At 37.1% G+C, this 23308-nt stretch overlaps 1 protein-coding gene across 8 annotated transcripts in view; it reads left to right on the top strand.

Annotated features, from left to right (window-relative positions):
• Positions 1-22586, top strand: part of CYRIA (CYFIP related Rac1 interactor A) — a 59496-nt gene extending 36910 nt beyond the window's left edge. For 3 of the 8 annotated variants that reach the window (XM_075750569.1, XM_075750574.1, XM_075750575.1), the window contains 10 exons: positions 990-1069; positions 11201-11322; positions 12247-12352; positions 13409-13545; positions 13632-13709; positions 13982-14098; positions 14194-14273; positions 16130-16256; positions 18841-18911; positions 20432-22478. In XM_075750569.1, coding sequence (XP_075606684.1) covers positions 1000-1069; positions 11201-11322; positions 12247-12352; positions 13409-13545; positions 13632-13709; positions 13982-14098; positions 14194-14273; positions 16130-16256; positions 18841-18911; positions 20432-20495 — 972 coding nt within the window. In that variant the 5' untranslated portion in view covers positions 990-999 and the 3' untranslated portion in view covers positions 20496-22478. Of the gene's footprint in view, positions 1-989; positions 1070-1257; positions 1338-11200; positions 11323-12246; positions 12353-13408; positions 13546-13631; positions 13710-13981; positions 14099-14193; positions 14274-16129; positions 16257-18840; positions 18912-20431 lie in introns of all 8 variants that reach the window. The other 5 variants (XM_075750572.1, XM_075750573.1, XM_075750576.1 and 2 more) reach the window with 3 other exon arrangements.
• Positions 22587-23308: the final 722 nt, after the last annotated feature.

Here is a 23308-nt window from a genome sequence, read left to right on the forward strand (position 1 = left end):
AAGCCTCAAGAGCCATGGTTTAGAGTACTGAGAATACTTATCTTTGAGGCAAAAATCAGTTTTCAATCTGACTTTTAAATCTAAAATTACATTTTTCTACATCCCTCCGGGCAGACCTCTTTATCCTTATATGTGCTTTTCGTGGTTTAATTTTTCTCTCTTCTGCGAAAAAGTTTAAGTTTGCCCAAGAAAGCTATACTTTTACATAGTTTTAGAATAATGTATCTTCCTAAGGACTGTACTGGTAAAAACCTTTCTTCAGATCTCGTTTCTCTTCACATCTCATTCCTTCTTGTCTTCCATAGAGACTAGCTTTTTTGAGAATTGGTCACTTTTCCTTTTGGGAGTTTTTCATAACTTGAAATACAAAGGCTTCCAAGATGGTAAAAGATAGGTATAAGAGATAAAAAGATAGAGTTTGAACTTCTTTTTTTCTTCTTTAAAAAAAAAAAGCATACATACATACATTTTTAAAAGTTAAAAAAGCAAGCTTTTTAGCTTTTCTTTCTGACAGATTTTTATAGTAATATTTTATAAAACCTTACTGATTAGAAACAATTAGTTTAGTGGGGTTTTTTTTCCTTAAATTGAGTTATTTTTATGAAATAACATGGATTTATGCTAGAGAATCCAAACCACTGGAATGGTATTCAGTAAGCTTGAGTCCAGCAATTTAGAGGATTTACAAATACAGTTCTGAGTTTGTTTCTCTTGCTAAGTAAATAAACTCATAAATATCTGTCTGTACTTTATGATGTTATACTGATGCTTAAATTCCAATTCGTTGAATAGAATGATTTCTGTATTTATCCAAGGTCTTACTCTCTTTGTCGCCATGCATAAATATCACCGAATTGACTATCAAAATGTTTCTCATGGTCCAGAACTTGCCAAAATGTTTATTATATGATGCAGACTGTGTCAAGCCCTTAGTTGTAGTATTCTAAGTTTATTTACGTAACTGTTTACGATTTTGTTGCATTTACTAGGTTTGCTGGGATGGGTAATCTTCTTAAGGTCCTTACCAGGGAAATTGAAAACTATCCACATTTTTTCCTGGATTTTGAAAGTAAGTTCAAACAATTACAAGACAATAAGAGAATCTTTTCCCTGACTTAACAGCAAACTGAGGAGAAACTTTTAAAATCTGATTGCTTGCAGTGTGTATTTTCCAGCACAACCAATCTGTCCAAGTCCTTGTCTCTAAAATCATTTGTTCACTCAGGACTCCTTTTCTCTTCCTTTTCTATTTTTCAGGAACCAAATGGGAAATCTATTAAAAGTTCTCACTTGCACAGAGCTTGATCAGGGGCCAAATTTTTTCCTTGACTTTGAAAGTGAGCAAAGCTTCTTGCCTGGCTTGCCTTCTTTGCTTATTATTTCCTAATAAACTGCATGTGCTTACGCATCATAAAGCAATTCAAAAGGGATTTGCAAACAAATCAAATTACACTTGAATATTGCTTTTTGATATTTATAAACCCATACAAAATTACTTAAATTCATTCTGAGCAGAGAAAGGGGCAGAAAGATAGATATGCAAGTAAAAACTTACCTTGAATTATATGTTTCAAAACATCTGAGCCATTGTTAAATTTGCATATGAATAAACTGGACCTCAGCTTTCTTTAACAAAATTCTACAAAGTAGTGAAGTGGTCAAAGTGTATGTGCTTGATTGCATCTCTCTTAATTGCATGGTTATCCGTTTGCAAAAGAGTGTTTCACATCCTAATTTCCTTGTCACATCTAGACCTGACTCAAAGGTATTTCACTTTGGCTGGTTACGGTTTCCCTGCATGTACTTCTAGACGTTGTCTTGAAAACAGGTCATCAAATCCTTAAATATGGATTTAATCTTACTTCACTACTTAGGTGAAATGCTTTTTATTTAAAATGCTAACAGCGTATGATGTTTTGTCTCTTAATACCTTTATTCTAAAAGAAAAAAACACACACACCCCTCAAAAAAAAAAAAAAACAAAAAAGCTTTGAGAGAAGTCAGTGTTTTTAAAACAACTTTGTTTTGAAGCATGGTTTAAGAGAGAATTTCAGGTGATTTTACCACTTTGAAATAGTTTTATTTAATCATTTATTCCTGAATTATTTTTCTGCAAAACATTACTGACATGATACGAGACCGTATTTGTATACGCACTCTGAAGCACTGGTTCAAAAAGTCATTTAAACACGTACTTCAATCTCATAAAATTGTTCAAACATGCTTTCTTGGATGAGAGCTAGAGTGTATGACTATAACTTTGCACGTATCTTCTCATCTAGATCTTATTTACCTCATTATGAAGAATCAGTTTTAAATTATGGAAAATGTTAATTGGTTAGTTTGGGTTAAGGAGAAGATACTGCAAGCTGCGTATCCCTTTTTCTCTTCTGTCTATATCATTGGAGAATTTTATTGAAAACCCGGGATGTCAAACCTTTATCCAAAACACCACGTATTTTTTTTTCTATCAAACTTTGGAAGACTTTGGTAGCGCTCTGTGGCTTTGCCAAGCTATTGTGAAGGTTTTCAGCTGCTCTAAGCTTCCAGGTTTAATCAGTCCCATCATGGCCTGGGTGGTAAGAAAGTACTTCTGACCCAGGCTGCAGACTTGGCAGGAAACAGGTGATTTGGCAGTGGGAAGCCTTGGTGCAGCCGAGGTAGTGGTGAGAGGAGGAAACATCTGTTTTATTGCCTTGGCACCGAAGGTTGGTTTTTTTTCCAAAAGCACATTGCCAAGAACCGAAGGCCATGAAGCACCCTGTCCCATGGGAGGTGACCGGTGGATAGCGCAAGCACATGGGCATGCTAGTCAGGGACATCTACCCAGAGAGGAGCAAAACTATCATCTCCAAATTTCAGTGAGATTGACACTCCTCAGCGAAAGGTTAAAATGTTTTACTTGTGAAATAAAGTCCTGGAGGTTTTTTGGCACAAAATCTATATTGGGTTAAAGGGATGTGACTTAAGATCCCTGTAGTTGTGTGCTTTGGTCTCTTTTAATTAGCCATTGTACAGTGGAAAAGAACACTCTTAGTGGACGTAGCTAAGAGCCTGCTTGCGTGCTCACTGGACCTGTGACGTTCTGTGGGCTTAGTTTTCAGTTAGAGTTCATGGATGAAAATGGTCACTGCAGTTGGCCATTCAGATATTGAGTTGATGTGTTTACTGTATGTCATTGTTTGCACCGGGATATTACTTTCTAGGTTTTGTGCACTTGCTCGTTAGCCGTAAGCTGAAATCTCAAAGTAAATCTGTCAGCACTACTGAAATGTTTCCAGGTTCTTTGGATACTCCTGCCCTGGTAATTTTTTTGCTGCTCTTTATTTGGTATGTGTTGTACCTGCAAGGAGAGTGTGTAACATACTTCTTCCTGCTATGCATACAATGTGCCACAGAAATACTGCTTAAAAAAACAGAAACAGCTTTTTTCCTCATAGGCAGGAGTAGAACAGATACAATCTGTCCCATGCCTCAAAAATCAGAGGCTTTATTGGCTGACATTCATCAAAAGTAACGCAAGTGTTTTATGTAAAGAAGGTGGGAAAAGAACATTAAGGTGTTAAATTCATTAAAGTCGATTTAATCTGTGCTGCTCCAAAGGGGTCATCCCATGGGTGATGCTTTGCCACGTAGCCTTATATCCTTATGCTGGGATTGAAATGTACAAACACATGATTGCACCCATCGTGAAAGACGCTGTGGTGGATTGACCCTGGCTAGAGGCCAGGTGCCCCCAAAGCTGCTCTGTCACTGCCCTCCTCAGCTGGGCAGGGGAGAGAAAACATAATGAAAGGCTCCTGGGTCAAGATAAGGACAGGGAGAGATCACTCAATGATTACCGACATGGGCAAAACAGACTTGACTTGGGGAAAAATTAATTTAATTTATTACCAATCAAGTCAGAGTAGGATAATGAGAAATAGGAACAAATCTTAAGACACCTCCCCCCACCCCTCCCTTCTTCCCGGGCTCAACTTCATTGCCAGTGTTCTCCACCTCCTCCCCCCCAGTGGCAGAGAGGGACAGGGAATGGGGGTTGTGGTCAGTTCATCACACGTTGTCTCTGCTGCTCCTTCCTCCTCAGGGGGAGGACTCCTCACACTCTGCCCCTGCTCCAGCCTGGGGTCCCTCCCATGGGAGACAGTCCTTCACGAACTTCTCTAACACAAGACCTTCCCACGGGCTGCATTTCTTCATGAACTGCTCCCGCATGGGTCTCTCCCACGGGGAGCAGACTGCTCCAGCATGGGTCCCCCACGGGGCCACAGGTCCTGCTAGAAGCTTGCTCCAGCACGGTCTTCCCACAGAGTCACAGCCTCCTTTGGGTACATCCACCTGCTCCGGCATGGGGTCCTCCATGGGCTGCAGGTGGATATCTGCTCCACCATGGACCTCCACGGGCTGCGGGGGGACAGCCTGCCTCACCATGGTCTTCTGCATGGGCTGCAGGGGGATCTCTGCTCTGGCGCCTGGAGCACCTCCTCCCCCTCCTTCTGCACTGACCTGCGTGCCTGCAGAGTTGTTCCTCTTGCATATTCTCACTCCTCTCTTCCAGCTGCTGCATGCAAGTTCTTTTCCCCTTCTTAACTGTGTTACCCCAGAGGCACTACTATCGTCGCTGATGGGCTTGGCCTTGGCCAGCGGCAGGTCTGTCTTGGAGCTGGCTGGCATTGGCTCTGTCAGACACAGGGGAAGCTTCTAGCAGCTTCTCACAGGAGCCACCCCTGTAGCCCGCGCGCTGCCAAAACCTTGCTGTGCAAATCCAACACAGATAGCTATGTGGGAAAGTGAACTTGCTAAGAACTAGCTGAAAAAACCCCACCAACCTACCACTTTATTACTCTCCCCCACCTACTAAATACTCTTCCAGTCAGATCAGGGTGATGTGGATGACGGCAGGATTGGAAGAGCCCCAGCAGTAGCCATGGATGGGAACAGAAGTGCAGGAGAGGATGGCAAGCAGTTGCAGAGATTTCAGTATCTTAGATCAGTCTTGAAGCTACACTGTAAGGTCAGCATAGTAGATTTTTATTTTATTGTTTTCCCTTTATTATCCTTAATTAATACACATTTTATAGACAATGTTTTGTAGGGTTGAGCTGTTCTGTGCAACAGAAATAAATTTATTTTCTTGTGAATTACTATTCTCCAGGGCATAATTCTATGTTTTGATGAAAATTTTGAGGACAACATCTTGTATTGCATCTTTTGAAAAAATAACCTTATGAGGTTTTTGGGTTTGTTTTGGTTTTGGGTTGGTTTTTTTACATACCCTTAATTATTAAGTTGCTTTTCGTCAATTACATTCTCACTTTTCTGTTACATATTTTTCACCAACCTGTTCTTTTCATATATACTGTTAGTCCCTCCAGTACATCTCTTCTATGCAGTTCTTGAGATCTTGAAAATTGGACAGATAAAACCAGGAAAATTAAATTTAGAAAAATTTTATTTTTTAATTTAGAAAAGTATAGAAAAATTAATTTAGAAAAATTAATTTGTCTCACCTAATTCAAAGTTTTTTTTTCAAATTCCACCTTGTACTGTATTTGAAAATTGGAAAGAATCAGGAAAGAAAAAGCATTTCAAAATTTCACCTCCCATTTTTTTTTAGCTATTTTACTTTTTTTCCCTAGAAAATTTTAGGCTGCAGAGAAAAAAATGTTTAAGATACTTTCTTTTTCCCCCCTTTCCTGCAGCTGTCTATATCAGGAGTTGCAATTCTTATGACACCTTTTACTGGCATTACTTTTGATTCCAAACTGGGAAGCAAGTTTCCTAACTCCATGGTCATACTTGAAAAAGTTTGAATCCAATATTAATTTCAGTTAATGTACAGCAAAAGCAGTTCTGTGTGCCCTCCAGTAATCATTTTAGAGTTAGGCAGTTAACTCTGGATCTGTGTAAGGAGATGCAATTTGAAGATCTATTCGGTCCAGCCTTGAAGGCAATCAAGGGTGGATGGCAACTGTGGTAACCTCAGCAAGTGATATGGAGAACAGTATTTTCCTATGCAGGTAAAAACGCCTTTTCTTTGAGCTGAAATTAAAACTATATGCATTCAGCCAAATTACTGTGGGTTTGCTGGGGTTTTTTGGGGTTTTTTTGTTTTTTTAACATCTGCTGAAAGGTTTACTAAAGAAAAAGAATCTCTTCATTCCAGGAAGGGGAACGTTATTGCTGTTTTACACTTGTATCTTGGTGTGGGTATTCTTAATCAAACTGCTACATATTGGATTTGATTATATACTACTTACTTTACCTTAATTCGTTCTTAGCTCTCAACTTTAAAATAGTGTTAGGAAGAGTGAGTGTATGGCAAGTCTTGAGAGCCTGTGGATTTCAGGATTTCACGACCTCATAGGGTGAATTCTCTTGAGATGGATTTTGTCAGTTCGAGAACTGTTTTGTTCTTTAGATGTTGACCTTGTTTAAATTAGTCACAGGTAAATGAATTCTGGGTATTTGAGGCTCTTTCAGTAGCAGCTATTTTTTGCAGAAAATCTATTGTCAAATTACTGCTGCCCATGGAGGGCGTTTTTCAAGCAAAGTAAACAATTAATTGCACATGAATTCTTGGAAATAATTTGAAGATTGAGGTAACAACAATTTGGTTTGAACCGAAAAGACCAAATAAGATTATTGGGAGGAGGTGTCCTTAAGTGACGCCTTCAGTCCCATCCTTTCCTCAGATACGAATACTTTTTATAAGACCAAACTCTAACCTTAACCTGAGCAGGTTCCCTTTTTTCCTAATTGTTAGCTAGGTAGGCTTGTTACATGACCCTAATTTAATTCCCTTCATCCCCTCATTAAGATGATGAGGGGACTGGAGCATCTCTCGTGTGAGGAAAGGCTGAGAGAGCTGGGTCTGTTTAGTCTGGAGAAGAGAAGACTGAGAGGGGATCTCCTCAACGCATATAAATATCTAAAGGGTGGATGTCAAGAGGAAGGCGCCAGACTCTTCTCAGTGGTGCCCAGCGACAGGACAAGGGGCAACGGGCACAAACTGGAACACAGGAAGTTCCGTCTGCATATGAGGAAAAACTTCTTCACTTTGAGGGTGACCGAGCACTGGAACAGGCTGCCCAGAGAGGTTGTGGAGTCTCCTTCTCTGGAGACATTCAAAACCTGCCTGGTCACAACCCTGTGCAACCTGCTCTATCTAGGTGATCCTGCTTTAGCAGGGGGGTTGGACTAGATGGTCTCTGAAGGTCCCTTCCGACCCCTCCCAATCTGTAATCCCCCTAAGAATCAAGGACACTTAATTTCTAGGATTCCGCCCCCCCTATCCCCAGAAAGATTAATGAAATTTTCAGTTATCATTGTTCATGTATGATTAAAAGTGTCTATTATTAGACCATGCCTGGCAGCAGAGCAACTGCCCACTTTTTGCGTAGTAGGATATTAATTAATACCCTCGCTCCACAGGCGGCAAGGCTGGAGATGTAATCTGTATCCAGCCCGCAGGAGGTTAAACTCTTATCTCCTGCACTGCAGAATGCCCTAAGCAATAAACTGCGGCTCAGTTGGAGAGAGGTTTTCCCTGCTCCACTTTGTTCTGGCTAGTTTAGAAAGGTTGCAATTACAAAATTCAATATAGACTGGATAGGGTACTGTTTCTACCTAATACTATTCTTTCTAATGTGTGGAGTGTAGCAGGTTCTGCTACCCTCTAAAATGCATGTTTCCCTGTAGTCGTAATGCCTTTTGTCTTTTCTAAAGACAGAAACTAGCTTTTCATCTAATTTTGTCCCAGATTGAAATGGGAAAAATCATTGCCATGGTGACAAACCTGAAACAGGATTTCAGCATGACACAGTAAAATATATACATACCTCCTACCCAGCCATGTATCTGAAATACTTAATGCATCCACAAATGGATTGTAGTTGGTCCAGCTTTACCCCTTTTTTTTATGGAATCTGAAGCTTCATCCAAAACATGGAATAGAGTGCGTATAAAGATGAAAGAGAGCATTTGTTCATGGAATGGATGAGCTTATCATATCCTGGTTATTTCTGAAGGAGCCAGTGGAATTGTGTTTCTCTCCAGTGCTAAATTTTTTGCTTTCTAAATGAAAACCGGCTGGTATATGGAAGAGTCAAGCCTGGTCTGACTCTTGAATTAATTTGGTAGAGGATTCATTAGTCGTGAGGTTGTAGGGTTCACATTGGAAACACTTGGTCAAAGGGAGATGAAAGGGTTTCCTGGTTTATCTTACGAAAGGCAGTGTGCTCTGAATGCATGGGTACCGTAAAAACTCAGAAGTGAAATGCAGTAAGTCTGATGATTGTGGTAACTCATTGTTGAGAGGGCTTGCATTCAGTGTGGATTAGTCAGTGGCTATGGTTTTATTTATAAATGGGCTCAAATTGCTTAAGCGTGTGCTGGTTCTCTGGCAGTGCAGGGATAAGAGGTGAGCACTGCCAAGCTGTGATTGCGCACTGTGATTCAGGAATGGCATTTTTTTACTCAGAACAGAGGAACAAGCTTTGGTATTGTTGGAATAGAAAACCAATTTTAAAAACTAAAATCTGTCATGAAGAAGTCTATAGTCCTTTTAATTGTTGTTGGTGGTATTATTGTTGTTGTTGACAGCAAGATGAAATCTTTTTCAAAGTGATCTATTACAGGTATTTTAGCTGAGCATTTTTGGCAAGACCTTCCTATAAAATCCCTTTTGAAACATGTCTATGGTCTTATCAGAACCTCTTTTGCATAACATGTATTTCATAAGTAAGATGCATGTGTTTTTTCTTTTTTAAAAAAAAGCCTGAATCATCCTCCCTACCTTTATTTTTAAGCTAAGCACTTTCAGCATAAATACAAACTGCTTCTGCAAATGCGAGCTAAGCCTGTTGCTCTGTAGCCTTTGCAGCCCTTTTCCTCTCCCCTCCCTTTCCTTCCCTCTTCCACCCACCTACTTTCCTCCTACTCCTACTCTTACACCTTCCCCAGGTGCTGGGGTACTACAGAAAGCTCAATGGGTTTCAAATATTCAGCCTTCTCCTAACTTCCAAAAGATGAATTGGGAAAATTTGAAAAAGACTAACCTTAAAGGGTGTTACTAAAGGCCATTTTTAAGTCCCAAAGTGCTGAGCAGTCTATAGTGTTTACATTTCTATTAGGGGCTAATATTTTTTGAAGTAAATAAATTGTAAAAAAATAACATAGAAATACCTGGTAAACCAACCCATGCTTCAGGTGACCTGAACATGGAGATTTTACACTCATGAACTGTACTAATAAATTACTTACTCTCTTTTGTGTCTTAATATTCACTGAAAAATGATATTTTAATTAACTTTTATTTAACTATTAAAATATAGATATTGATTTATAGGTGACTCCTACCTTCCCCCTACTCTGTTGTTCCGTGGTCTGTAACTGTTCAGCAGGATTACCACTTTCTTTGTTAAACTCAGAAGCATTTCCCGGTTTGTTTCGTTACTACGAGGTGACAGACCCCTTACAGTGTATACCTGAGACTTCTTGCAGCTTGGGGAAAGAACTGGTCAGTAGTAATGTAAACTTCACGTGACTAACAGCCGTGTCCCACCTGGGATTTTCCTGTTTGGGATAGTTTTTCCCTTTGCTGCTACTTTTCCTCACTTTTTGGAGGCTAGTGGAATTTTTTAGTTACATGAAATATTTTGGATATAAAACCCAGCTGAGTAAGCCCAACTGATTTTTACTTTCACTTGTTTTATCTTTTAAACAAGATTAGGGAAAACTTCCAGAGTGAAAGGAAAGTCAAATCAGGATTGTTTCATGTGCCCAGTCTCCTGGGACTCATGGTGACATAGGAATATAGGAAAGATTTTAAGTATTAGTTGCTTCAGAGCTACAGACATGTAAATCTCAGCCATTTGTGTCTCATTTGTGCAAGGTCCATAGATGACTTGACACATTTAAACAAATTATCCTCACCTAAAATGTCGTGGAAAGAATGCCTGCGCTTTCTGTACTTTCCAAGGTGAACCAGTTCATTTGTTTCTAATGGGAGGTGGGTAAATGAATCCCGTATGGATGGAAAACTGTGTCTCATCTCTTAAGGAGAGTGAGAAGACAAAATAGAAAATGTATTTTTACTAATTCTTGTCTATTACTGTAGAGATGTATACAGAAATTCTTCCTAATTGGTGAGTTTTGAACTGAAGGTGTCTCATTGCTTTTAATTTGAACAAGTAGTCTTTAAGTCCTAAGATTCACCCTTTAAAGTATTTTTTTCTTCCATAAAGATTAAAATTCTGTCTTTACAAGCTAATATAAATTTAAGAAGAAAAAAAAAAAAAAGAAAAAGTTGTGTTTCTGTAGAAATCTGCTGGGACAATGTGCTTGTTTCTACAAATACTGACTGCAATTCTGTATATGGATCATCCAGTCTTTAGTCAGTGCCAGTCATCTTTATGTTTTAAAGCAAAAGAAGGCAGAAGATCTCTACCTTGTGTAACGTGTTGATGTTCTAGGGATAACATCACTCCCTGGTGTGTCAGTACTGTGAAAATCCCATTGGATGGGATTGGAATGGGAAAATTGATCTACTTTCAAATGTCATTTCTCTGAACAGTAAAGGTGTACAGGTTGCTCCCACCCTGAAAACTGATCATTGACAGAGCTGGATTTATTTTAGTAGGAGGAATGATCTCTGACAGACATAAGAAAAATTTTTATTTTTAACTGTACCGTAGCTGTGTTTTACAAAAGGAGAAATAAATTATCCTGGTTAGGGAAGCCTGGAGGAAAGTTAAAATGTCATAATATCCCACTGCTCCATCTACTGAAAAGCCTGATTTTATCCCCAAGCTGCAAGAAAAGTGAACAATCCTTTGTAATCAAGCTATGGAGCTCATGAAAGAGAGGGACATCTTTACTAAAGGACTGATGCATTATCCTATTTTCTAATAACATTGCTTTATGATACTGTTTCACTTTAAAATGCTGCATTTTGAGAAGAGGCATTATAAGCCAGAGCATACGAAAACTTGATTGTTTTTTCTTCCTTACAATATAAAGCAAAAACTTGGATCTTAACAGAATGGCAGTGCAGTGTAATTGTGTTTTTTAAAAAAACACATCAGAACACAGTTACACATAGTCAAGCTGGATATAATGTTAAGTAGAACTGAGTAATCTTGCCATTTGTATTGCAGCTACCTTTTGACTTTGTGCATTTTGCTTTTCTGTTTCTCAGATGCACAGCCCACAGATGGAGAAAGGGAGGTGTGGAATCAGATCAGTGCAGTTTTACAGGACTCGGAAAGTATGCTTGCAGACCTTCAGGCTTACAAAGGAGCTGGACAAGAAATTAGAGATGTATGTTTGTTGAAGTTAATGACAGTTCTTTGGAAGCAAAATCAAGCAAAACTCAGTGTGTTCCTTGCTTCTGTTCTGTATCCAAGCACATTCTATGAAATTATATGAAAATTTTCATTAAAATTGTATTTAGAAAATACGTTACAGATTAGGTGTAATGTTGAATATAGAGCCCTAATGTCAAATTGTTAAATGATGGCTGTTTGAACTTCTTTTAGGTTTACTATTAGTAATTATTTTTCACTTTGAGAAACACCATTTCATATACCTCATTTCATATATCTTATGGTAGAAGTCAAAGTTGAGGACTTGGAAGAAATAATACTCTGATGTCAGAAATACACTATAAAAAAAGTTGAAGATAGTTGTTCGTCTGTGTAAGCGAAATAATGAACTGCAGTAAATTATAACCTTACATCAACTTTGCAGGCATCTTATTCTATGAAATGGATCCTGAACTGTAGCTTAGAATTTGGCTCAACTGACCAAACCTTTCCCTCCATCAGCTTTGCAGTTACTGTTAGTCTGAGCTGTTGGTTACTTAAGAACCTGAATATGCTGAAGATTTCAAAAGCATTGGAATTTAAAAAAAAAAAAAAAAAAAAAAGACAACTATTTCTGTAACCAGTAATCATACCAAAGGTCTTCCCTGATGTTTCTGCCATATTTTTTCCCCATACAATGTGATAAAACATATTCCTATATGTCAGTGGTGCATTTGAATGAATAATTTTAAATAAATGTTACAAGGGGAGAGGATGCGAAAACCGATATTTTTTGGGCTCACCAGTTTCCTATTCCTGTGCAATGTAATTGTTCTGTGTTTTACAATACTTTGTAAAATAGTGAACTAGAAAACTTCCAAACCATCTTTTGCTTGTTATTCATGGATCACAGTTATTTACAGTAATATTTTCATTCCAGGCAATACAAAACCCCAATGATATCCAGTTGCAAGAAAAAGCATGGAATTCCGTATGTCCTCTGGTTGTAAGGTTGAAGCGCTTTTATGAGTTTTCACTCAGATTAGGTGAGCCCTGTTTTAGTATGTCTGTTTATTAGGCTAGTTTATATGTAAAGAAATAGGAAGTTTCTTTTTCCACAAGCTTTTAAAAGGTTGTTATTCTTTCTGTCTGATATCAGACATTTAGTTGCAATTACATTTATTGAGGCATATTTTTAATCTTCATTTAATTTCAAAATTATCGTAGTTTGTTAGTCACTTAAAATAAATTTGCGTTATCTAAATAGAGTACAAGCAAAGAAAGTGGTAAAACTGTTTGAAGTTTTTATCTGGTGCCTGCCACTCTTCTGCACTTCACTGGTCCATATTGTACTAATGCAATTTATTTTTGTAGTTTGGATACTTCAGAGTTTTAAAAGGGATGTAAACCAATAATACTATTTTGAGACTTTTTAAAGACAGGTGTAATAAGGGGAGAAGAGTATCAATAAAGTCTCTCACAAGATGAAAATCCAAAATTGGGCATGTTTTACAGTGACTTTGTCATCCCTAAGAACCCAAAAAATAATGTAATTACTTCTTGAATTAGGACACCGGAAGAGAACCAGTGTGCAAAAATTTATCTCTGAAGTGGGAGAGCTCCCAGTGGAAGGGAATTCTTCTACACCATCCTGCTTACTTTCACTTTTTGAGTTGTGCTAGTAATTACAGCTGCGGGAGCTGAATTCATGCTATCAGTGCCCAAGAGCACATTTTTAGTACAGGGATGCCAGAATAATATCTATACTGAGCTGATGGCTAATTGAGGAAGATGAAAGAGAAAGAGTTGAATATCTGAATGCAGGAAAAATGCTTTCTCTACAATTTTTGATAGGGAACCCAGATAAAGAATGATAAAAAGGGAAAAGAGCTCAGCGGTACAAAATGGAGCGAAAATGGCAGAGAGCCTGAAGAGGCAGGTGTCTGACTCATGTTTCTCACCTTAGAATAATAAGAAAAAGCATTTCTATTAGGGCTCTGCATGTTCAGAGGGTTCCTTCAAAAAAATTGTATTTAGATACTTACTTAAAACTTTGTCATAATGTGGACTGAATAGAATTTGTGCTTCTGATTTTTATTCAGAGAAAGCCCTGCAGAGCTTATTGGAGTCCTTGACGTGCCCACCTTATACCCCAACTCAGCACCTGGAACGGGAACAGGCTTTAGCAAAAGAGTTTGCAGAAATCTTACATTTTACTCTTCGTTTTGATGAACTTAAGGTTAATAAAATCTTTTAATGTGTGCTGATTTTTTCCCCCTGTATTTTGAACCAAAACCGATTATTTCCTATTTGTCTTCCTCTAAGATGAGAAACCCAGCAATTCAGAATGACTTCAGTTATTATAGGCGGACAATAAGTCGCAACAGAATAAACAACATGCATGTAAGTAAATAAAATTTGATCTGCTGTTCACACTGAGGTACTTATCAGTGTGCATTTATACCATTTGTGGTAATGTTTTTTCTTTTGATTCACTAGCTGTCATGTTCTCCCCTTCCCACCAAGAGTTAATCAGCAATCTGGATGAAGTGATTAGAGTGGAAGTATTCATGCAACAATCTGCTTGCTGACATCAGCATGTAGTGTATCTTTATCTTGCTGCCAGCAAGACTTTAAAGAGTTTTATTGACTATTTTTTCTCATGTTTTCATCAGCTAGACATTGAGAATGAAGTAAACAATGAAATGGCCAATAGGATGTCCCTGTTTTATGCAGAAGCCACACCAATGCTGAAAACACTCAGTAATGCAACTACTCATTTTGTATCAGAAGTAGGTAATGGGGGAGAAAAGGTCTAACACAGACATTCTTGATTTTAGTTTTACAAGATGGTTTACTGAACATTGACTGTTTTTAACCTTTCTAGAACAAAACGTTACCAATTGAAAATACAACGGACTGTCTAAGTACTATGGCTAGTGTATGTAAAGTCATGTTGGAAACACCGTAAGTTTTACCTTAAATCTTGTTTTTCTTGTATGAGAGAATTTGTATTGTATTTTAAGTAGCCACCTGGGATAAACGCATTTTTTTTCCAAATGAATTCCTGTATATTTGCATTAAGTTGTTATCACATTTGTGCACAAAGCATGACCTGGTATTAGAAAGCCTATTTTAACCACCTTATGATATTCTTCAAGAATCAACATTGAGTTTTGTTAGGGAAAGCTTACATGGGCAGCCTGTATTTCAACAAGAAGTCAACATACAAGTGTAATCTTATGCACTCATGGGCTTCAGTGTCTGTCTTGTCTACCCAGGGCCACAGGCCAGCTATTGTCTCTTGATTGCCCATGCTGCTCAGTTACTAGTACACTTGGGGGCAAGATTTTGGCTTTTCCAAGTAGTGTTTTCACAAATGGTACACAGAGACTGTTTTGAGGATCATTTGAGTAGACCTTTTTTTGATTTAGCCATCTTACTCTGGATATGAGAAACTTGAGCTGTATGGAAACTGTACAGTTGTTTTCTTAGCTGCTAGCAGAGGTATAGCCAGTGGCGTTCCTATTGTTTAACTATGCATTTAGTCAAGTATTTTTTGGATTAGAGTGGAAAACACATAGAAGATAGAGTCAAGGTAGTCTTCCTGTCTTTAAATCGCTTGTTCATGGTGCCATGGAAAGGCTAGAGTTCCTGAAGTTACTGTGTTTATGAAAATTCTGAAGAAGTGTATGTAGGTGGTGGGATTCACCTCACAATCCCAGGTCATCTTAGAAGTAGTCATTGAAAACTAACCTTATGTGTCAGTTCATTTTTTGCAAAAGTGGAGAAGCAGAAAGTTCTGAGTCATCTACCAGAAGATTAGCTGATAGTTCTAACTGTGGGATAATCAAGCATTTTCACATCAAAATGTCTGTAGCCTTTAAATCTGTTGATGTTATCATGCTGTGTTATTTAAACAGAAGAATAAAAGTTGAAGTTATTGTAAACTGAGAGGTAGTATAGTACAGATTTTAGTGTTTTTAATGATGCGTTTAAGTGAAAAAATCAAGTTTTATATTGAAAATCAGTGAATGACACTAGACAAATCTATGTATTATCTACTCAATATTTTTTAGAAAAATTGTTATAATTTCTGTTTTTCAGTATTTCTGAGTTTTCCTACTGTAGTTCATGTTTCATTTCATTATGATGGTTTCAGGGATTAGAGCAGATAGATGGCACAGTTAAGACAGCCCCTATATTCTTATTTTGCAATTCAAAAATCAAAAAACTCCTCTTTGGAACAAGTTCAGTCCATTCCTGTCTAGTGGGCCTCCACATTTTAAACACTTAGTGAACCTGCATTGTTGAAGTTGCCTGTATACCTGGAGGAGGAGTGAGGGGAGAGAGAGAGAGATGACTATGACCCACCTAGGTGAAGCCCTGAACTTACTAGCTGCTGAAATTAGTTCCCACCTAAATATTAACTATTTCAAAGTAGGAATTCAAGCAAAAAGAGTAGCTTTCCTTTGAGGTTCCAATATTCTGAGATTCCAATTCTTAAGATTAAACAAAAGTACAATCAATCTCCACCATATTTCATGAATTGTGGAAGTCTTCTGTGAAGCTGTCATCTTAGACATTTGCTGAAGTGAGGATCTGAGCTATGAAGGGGTGTTAGAAGGGGTTTATCTATCTCTATTTGCTTTCTAACCTTCCTTGTAAAACAACAAAGACTTATGCAATTGAAAGATCTTCAAAACCTTACTAAGATTCATCTTCAACCTTAAAATACAATGTTTGGATTTCATGCATTCATACTCTAGCTTGCAAATTTGTCCAGTAAAAAGTCAAGACTTTTTTTGTTTCTTTTGTTCCAGAGAGTACAGGAGTAGATTCACCAGTGAAGAGACCCTTATGTTCTGCATGCGAGTAATGGTGGGAGTTATTATTCTGTATGATCACGTTCATCCTGTGGGAGCTTTCTCAAAGACATCAAAGATTGATGTAAGAGTGACTTTTCTTTAGTACTCTGTAGATTTGAGAATACTAGTCTGCAGCTTTTTTTCAGCCCAAGCTTATGACTTTCTATAAATCATTTTAATTACTTTTGAATGGCAAAATTTAGAATTTATCTTTACCTACATACTTTAATATATTAGCTTGTTTGAAATTAAAATAAGGATCGGGTGTTTTTTCTTTGCATTTTCTTCCAGGCACAGATACTTATTTCTCTTTGTTAGCTCTGCTTTCCTGCCAACTTTATAGTTACACTAAAATAATTTTGTATTACACCTACCCTGGAATAAGTTCTATGGCCATAATTTTTTATCAATCATGTAATTTATTTATGCTGAAATGCTCATCTTTGGCAGTGGTTCTGTTGTAAATAAGCAGATATTTGATGTTGTCTCTGCTTTGTCTGAGATCTGAAGTAGCAGAACTGAAATGTTATTGCTGTAATGTTGATAATGAGCCTTCAGTTTTAGCTTTGGCTTTGACTAGTCACAGGGAAATCACTGTTATTTTTTCATGTGAGACCTTGCAAACACACACGAAAAAGTACTATTATTTGGGCCACATGGTTTTTACAAACCTGCACCATGTCTTTCAGCAAAAATAAACTGTAGTTCATGGAAAAAAGTTGCTAAGTCTTTCCCTTTACAAGAGAGCCTACTTCAAAAGAGAAAAAAATATATATATATAATTGTGCTTCATGACACTAAGTCTTCCTTAGCATTTTTCATCTGCAGATATCAGTATTTTACCATGGCTTCTCCTTGACTCTGTTTTACAGAGGGGAAGATATATCACAAAGAGGTGAATTGATTTGCTCAAGGTCATGCAGTAGATAGAGCCCAGGAATTGAATGCAAACTTCCTGACTTGTAATTCAGTCTCTTGCCTACAGAGACTACACAAGTAAAATTTTGATAGGACCAAACATACAGTGCTTGTATTTTGTTTCTCACATTTATCATAAAGCCCTGTAATCTTGCAGGATAGTTAGATAGATGTAAATGGGAGATTTGAGATGTATAACTCAGTTTTTAAAAATGAGTACATGGTCTCAAATTTTAATTCACCTGATTAGTTTAGTGATTCTTCTCTAATAAAAAAAAAAAATATCTTAAAATATTTCAGATTATGAGTTTATTGTGAAAAACAACTATTTTCTCCAAGCTCGTCACTTCTTGGGAGCTATTTCAAGAGAATTTCAGGGACAGTGGAACAAATTACCCTTTCCTTAATCTTTAAGACTGGAGACTTTTTTTCAAGCTGTTAAATACGGGCTCCTAGCTTAGAGATTCTCTTTTTTCACTGCTTTAGGGATTCTGATTCTAACAAAAATGGCAAAGAATGGTTTGAATTTTTATCTCCTTTGAGTTTTTCTGATTTGATGAGGCATGTAAACCTTTCCTGAGTGATGTGAATGTAGTCTTGAGTTTCTCAGGTTCAAGAGAAATAACTGTATCACTTAAAAATATGTGCTGCTACCCTGAGAATTCCATCTGATCAACTATTTGCTAGTTTTATCTTCCAGGTAGAAGTGAGCCAACTGAGCAGTGATCAGTGATTGCTAGGTTGGTCATTGTGCAGGAGGCTGGTCACATTTTCCAAATAATTTTTTATGGCAAATACATGGACCCTGACTTCAGGGTAATCATCCACTTCCATAATAAGGCAGAATTGATCCTTAGCTACAAAGATGGCATGTGAAGTTAGCACTGTAATGTGACTTGAGAAGGTTCAAATCTTGACTCTGCCATGTCTTTGTCTGTTACTTAAAATAAAACGGAATTCATCTAGATTAATTTCTGGATAGCTATTAGATGTCTTCATAGCAATGGGAAGAAATAGGTACCTCTGGAGCAAGATTGACTATATCTGAAAGTATATTCTGAATAGCTTAGAGGAATTTTTTTATTTCTCTGTTGACACAGTGGGGAGTCTGTATAGTGGGTCAAATGAATTCTACCTCTGCTTTCTCTGCTTCGTTTCCTCTTTCATAAGTTTCAACAGAGTTTCAACTTGTTTTTTACAGTGCCCACAAAGATATTCAGTCAGTGTGGTGTTTAAAATCAACATCGTGTACTTCTATTCTCAGGTTAAGTTTGTAACCACTAGTTATGAAACAAATCCTAAGTTATCACCAGTTAAGTTTACAACTAAAAGCTGAATACTGAAAATTACTTCCTTGTGTGCAAGCATAAAAATAAAAGTCAAAGTTGAAACATCTCTTCTGATAGTTGCCAACAGCAATGACATGGAACTATCTTCCAAAATCTCTTTTTTTAGCTGATAACAGCTGTTCTTGATATTTTTTTTTAATTTTAAATTGGAGAAATTGTGCAAGTTAAAATATATACAGTTGATATTATTACTTATTAAAGTAGGTGTTGTTTTCTCAAAAGTTAAGTTTTTAACTTAAGATAATTGCTAATAAGTTATAATGCTTTTATTGTGTCATATAAAGCAGCATTAACACTCAGTAGGGAAAAAACCTGCCTGTCTTTGGTGAAATTTTTCCTTGTTTTCAGCTAGTGCAATTCATATATTATTGTTCAATAGTGGCATGCTTCTGTTCCCAGATGAAGGGATGCATAAAAGTTTTAAAGGAACAACCACCTGACACTGTGGAAGGACTTCTAAATGCCCTCAGGTACGTGTGGATAATTGCTTGATTCAGCCTTAACAAATTCATCACCCCCCCCCCCACGCCCTTTATATTTAAGACTTTTCACCTTAGAAACTTGATTTATTAAGAAAATTGTCCTTTCAGGTTTGCCTTCAGCACCTGGGGTTTTCTTAACTAATATTAATTTCTTTCAATTCCGTATCACTTTGTTAAGTAATGACTGTTAATATTGGAAGTCATGATGTCCTTCTTCAGAGATACTTAAGGTTCATTTTATCAGCTAAAACTTAGATTGTTTATCGTTTAGATGGCTATCTAAATTAAGATTTGTTATATAAAATACCCCAGCAACTAGGACATTTTAGAAGTGAAGAGTAGAATTTCTGTTTCACAAACCTTTAATACTTCCCTTCTGTCTTTCCCTGTGATTTCATAAGATTTTTTAATTTTTTTAAATTTTGCTAAATTATACAGCTTCAAGAAAACAGCAACCTAAATCCCAATCCTATAGCTGAGTGTTTAAGGTGCTGTCTTGGGAAGCAAGACACAATGGTCTGACACTTCTCTGAGGCTGAGAAGGGAGTCGTAGTACCAAGGTTTTCAGAGCTGTATGGAATTCTGTAGCTGTTGAATGCTTGGGTAGAGTGAGAACTGCAGCCATAACCAGCTCCATATTTGTTTATGAAGTCTTTTGAATTAAAATTGATGTGGCGTTAAATTGTACAGGTGTCAGGTGTGTTTTGAGCTTATGTGATAATCTTCCTGCGAACATAAGCGGTGGAGAATGTTTGGGCTTAAATGGTAAAAAAAACACACTCAAGCTCTTCAGTCATCCCAGGACATTTAATAAAGTTGCTTAGAATTACGCTTATAGATTATGCCAAAATTCAGTCTAGATTCCTAAATCCTTTTAGTATTTACCCTATTTCTTATGTCTTTCTGTGATTTTTACTTGTCTTGAGGTTTTTAACTGGAAAAAAAAGAGATAATTTCGACAATGTCATAGATGGATGGCAAACAGGATTTAGCCAGGATTTAGCCAGAATCCTCCACCTATTAACAGGGAATAATTTATTGTAAGGGTTATTGATAGGACAAGGGGTAATGGGTTTAAGCTAAAGGAGGGTAGATTTAGATTAGATATTAGGAAGAAATTCTTTACTGTGAGAGTGGTGAGGCACTGGAACAGGTTGCCCAGAGAAGCTGTGGATACCCCATCCCTGGAAGTGTTTAAGACCAGGTTGGATGGGGCTTTGGGCAACGTGGTCTAGTGGAGGGTGTCCCTGCCCATGGCAGGGGGGTTGGAACTAGATGATCTTTAAGGTTCCTTCCAACCCAAACCATTCTATGATTCTATTTAGAAGTTAAAGAGCACCAGATTATTAGCAGTTAAATTCCAGTGATTGGTGACTAGAAGAACACATACATAAGTTCCTCCTTTGTGTAATTGAACTGCACTGATTTCAAAAGCAGGCACTGAAGTTTTCAGACTTTTCTAATCCCTGTTCATTTCATAAAATATTGTTCTAACTTGTAATTTCTAGGTTCACTACAAAACACCTGAATGATGAATCTACTTCAAAACAAATTCGAGCTATGCTGCAGTAGTATCCTGAGACAAGTAGATGTTTGTATTGATCACAGAAGATGTGTATGTTTACATAATTTAATACAGTCTGATGTTAATACTTGTGTGTATTTACATAGCCATTTTCTTCACATTGCTAAACTATATGACTCTGTTCATAACCTGACTGACTTTATATAGTGCAGCCTAAGTTTTTATGCTAGCATTTATCTTTTGACTTTTAAAATACTTTTTTACTTAGATACTTCAGCTACAACAGTTTGTGCATTTTAATCCTTAAACACCTTCTCTATCAGAGAAGTAAGTAGTAGTGAAGACAAAATGGAAATCAAATAAACTGAAATGCCAAGGATACCACAGAAAAGGAACTTTAAAGAAGAAGAAAGTTAATAGAAGATAAAGTAAAATTTATTGGATATGTTTTAAGAACACATGCAGAGTTTTTTAGTCAGTTAGTTTTAGGATCTCATCAAACTTGTATAAATAGGAGAATACCTGAATGTTCATCACTCTCATAAAATACATTGTGTTTCCTGTAATAAGTGGAGATCCACCTAATTTTAAGGATTATATGCTGGCTGACATCCAAAAACATATTGCAAAGAGGTCATTTTACCTTTTTTTTTTATTAAGTATAACCTGTAACTTTCAACAATTGAGGAAATTAATATCCTTTTTCAGATTCAATATAAATAAACAGAAAATGTGTTTTAAGACCATTGCTAGATTTAGAAAATGCAGTATAATTTTATTAGATTTAGAAAGGAAATGGTTTGTCAGTGTAAATATATCATGATGAACATTATCTCTTGGACGGCTCTACCTGGTAAGTAATTTTTTTGCTCATGTAAACCTGTATAAAGCAGAACACTCTTCTGTAGCAGCAAACTTCCCTAGTGTCAAATTGGCCTCATCAAACTAGGGATGATATAAATAAGTTTTGAGCTGAGCTGTTCTTAGGCACTCCATCAAGTTCCTTGATAGTATTATTCATTAGATGATTCAAACTCAGCACGGAAATATTTATCCGCTGTCTGCTCTTCATTGGTTTTTGAGATGTGATTGATACTTCAAGGAGTTGAGTTCCTTGCTGCATTGTTTGTTCTTACTTTCTAGTAATTTTTCCAGTAAATGGAATAGAAATACTTTGCCAAAAGCATCAAAGTGCTCATGCTCTGTTAAGTGTGTCTTCTGGGTGGTCTGCAGTTGCTGTACATATTCTTGCAGAGGTCACGTTCTGAAAATATGTTCGATTTTGTGTACTTTGCTTGCATGTATGTGTGAAAACTCTTAAGTGCTTGTGCACAGATTCAGATTTGTATTTGCTTATTCCTGTGTACGTAAATCAGGGTTTGTGTGCTCTCACTGGAATTTTCATGCATATCGCTTCTAAAAACATTACGTTAAGACTTTGAAGATGCATGTGGTCTGTTGAAAAGGCTGCGCTGTGACAAATTCAGTCCTTGAACTCAGTCCTTAAACAGTATTAATATCATAAGTTCTTTGAAGTAGGAATTGCCTTAGAGTTTATTTCTGAGCAGAACTAGGAGGTTTCTCAAGCCTGATCAGAACCCATAAACGCCAACGTTACACGTGCCGTGATACTGGGCAGCACCACAACTCCAGCATTCATGTCGCACATCTGCAGTTGTAGCAGCAGATCACTGTGGTGTTGTCAGGAACAGAATTAGAAATCACACTAGCTTTTTTCTTTTTCTGGAAGCAGTGATTATGCTGCTTTTTCACAGTAGTAAATCCACTGTTTACAAACTCCATTTTTAAAGGGGGGACATTTAGAAATGTATATTAGGGGAAATCCTGCTTTGTTCTTAGTCACTTCCAGTTAGGTAAATCTAGGTGGATGAAAGGTCATTCTGTTGAGCTTTAGTAACCGAAGTTAATACATGCTTTACCTGCAATTATTTGTCAAACAATGAAGTCTTTAAGTAGCCCAGAGGAAAGCTATTTGTCACTTGTATAATAAAAATGTAAACCTTAAAGCATTCTGCCAGTTGTCATGTGCTGTTTGCCGTAGTCACTGAGTTTCTTTGCCTGCTATGATGTTTTTGTACAGAAGTTTGTTTGAAATAATAAAAAGTTTGGTACAGTAAGCATTGGGACTGCCTGTATTTAGACACAACATAAGCGTTTTGAAAAGTATATTTAAAGTTTTGGATCTGAGATATAGTAGGTTCACGTTTATGTATCCAGTTTATAACTTATTTGAAAAGCATTTTAAAATGTTTCACTTGTATGCCACAAGAATATAACCTCATATCACTTAAACAGTTCCTGGGTTTTTCTGATGATTCTTGGCACTTGTCTGTCGTCTTGACCAGGGAAAATTGTTGGTGCTGCTTTACAGAGTAGAGGGCATGAATCCCTTCTGTGACTTCTGTATCTTCACATTAGTCATCCTAGGCTATGGTAGCCATCTCAGGTTGCATTTCTGATCATCAGGGTCATCAGAGGAGGATTCATTTAGTCTTAAGTGCTCTCAGAAGAAGAGCTATATAGACTAATGGTCAAAGTTACTGATTTCCATTTTGGCAGTGTTTCTTCTTATTTTGGCTCATCATTAGGTAAGAATACATGTTTGTAGTGTGATAAATATTTAAGCCTCATAATGACGGCATTTCAGAATGTGCATAAATGAGTGTGACCTGTTTGGGTCAGAACAGCCCTAAAAATTCGCTTTTTATGTGGTGGAAGAAAATATTATTTTAGGGTGTTTGTTAGGAATTTGAAAGACTAGAATTTTCTGCTGCAAACAAGTGAATGGGTTTGAAACATAATTTATGACTTCTAAGCTTTCTGCTGCTACTAAGTGGCT

The sequence above is a fragment of the Balearica regulorum genome, chromosome 3 (genome assembly GCF_011004875.1).
Source record: "Balearica regulorum gibbericeps isolate bBalReg1 chromosome 3, bBalReg1.pri, whole genome shotgun sequence".
Classification (NCBI taxonomy): domain Eukaryota; kingdom Metazoa; phylum Chordata; class Aves; order Gruiformes; family Gruidae; genus Balearica; species Balearica regulorum.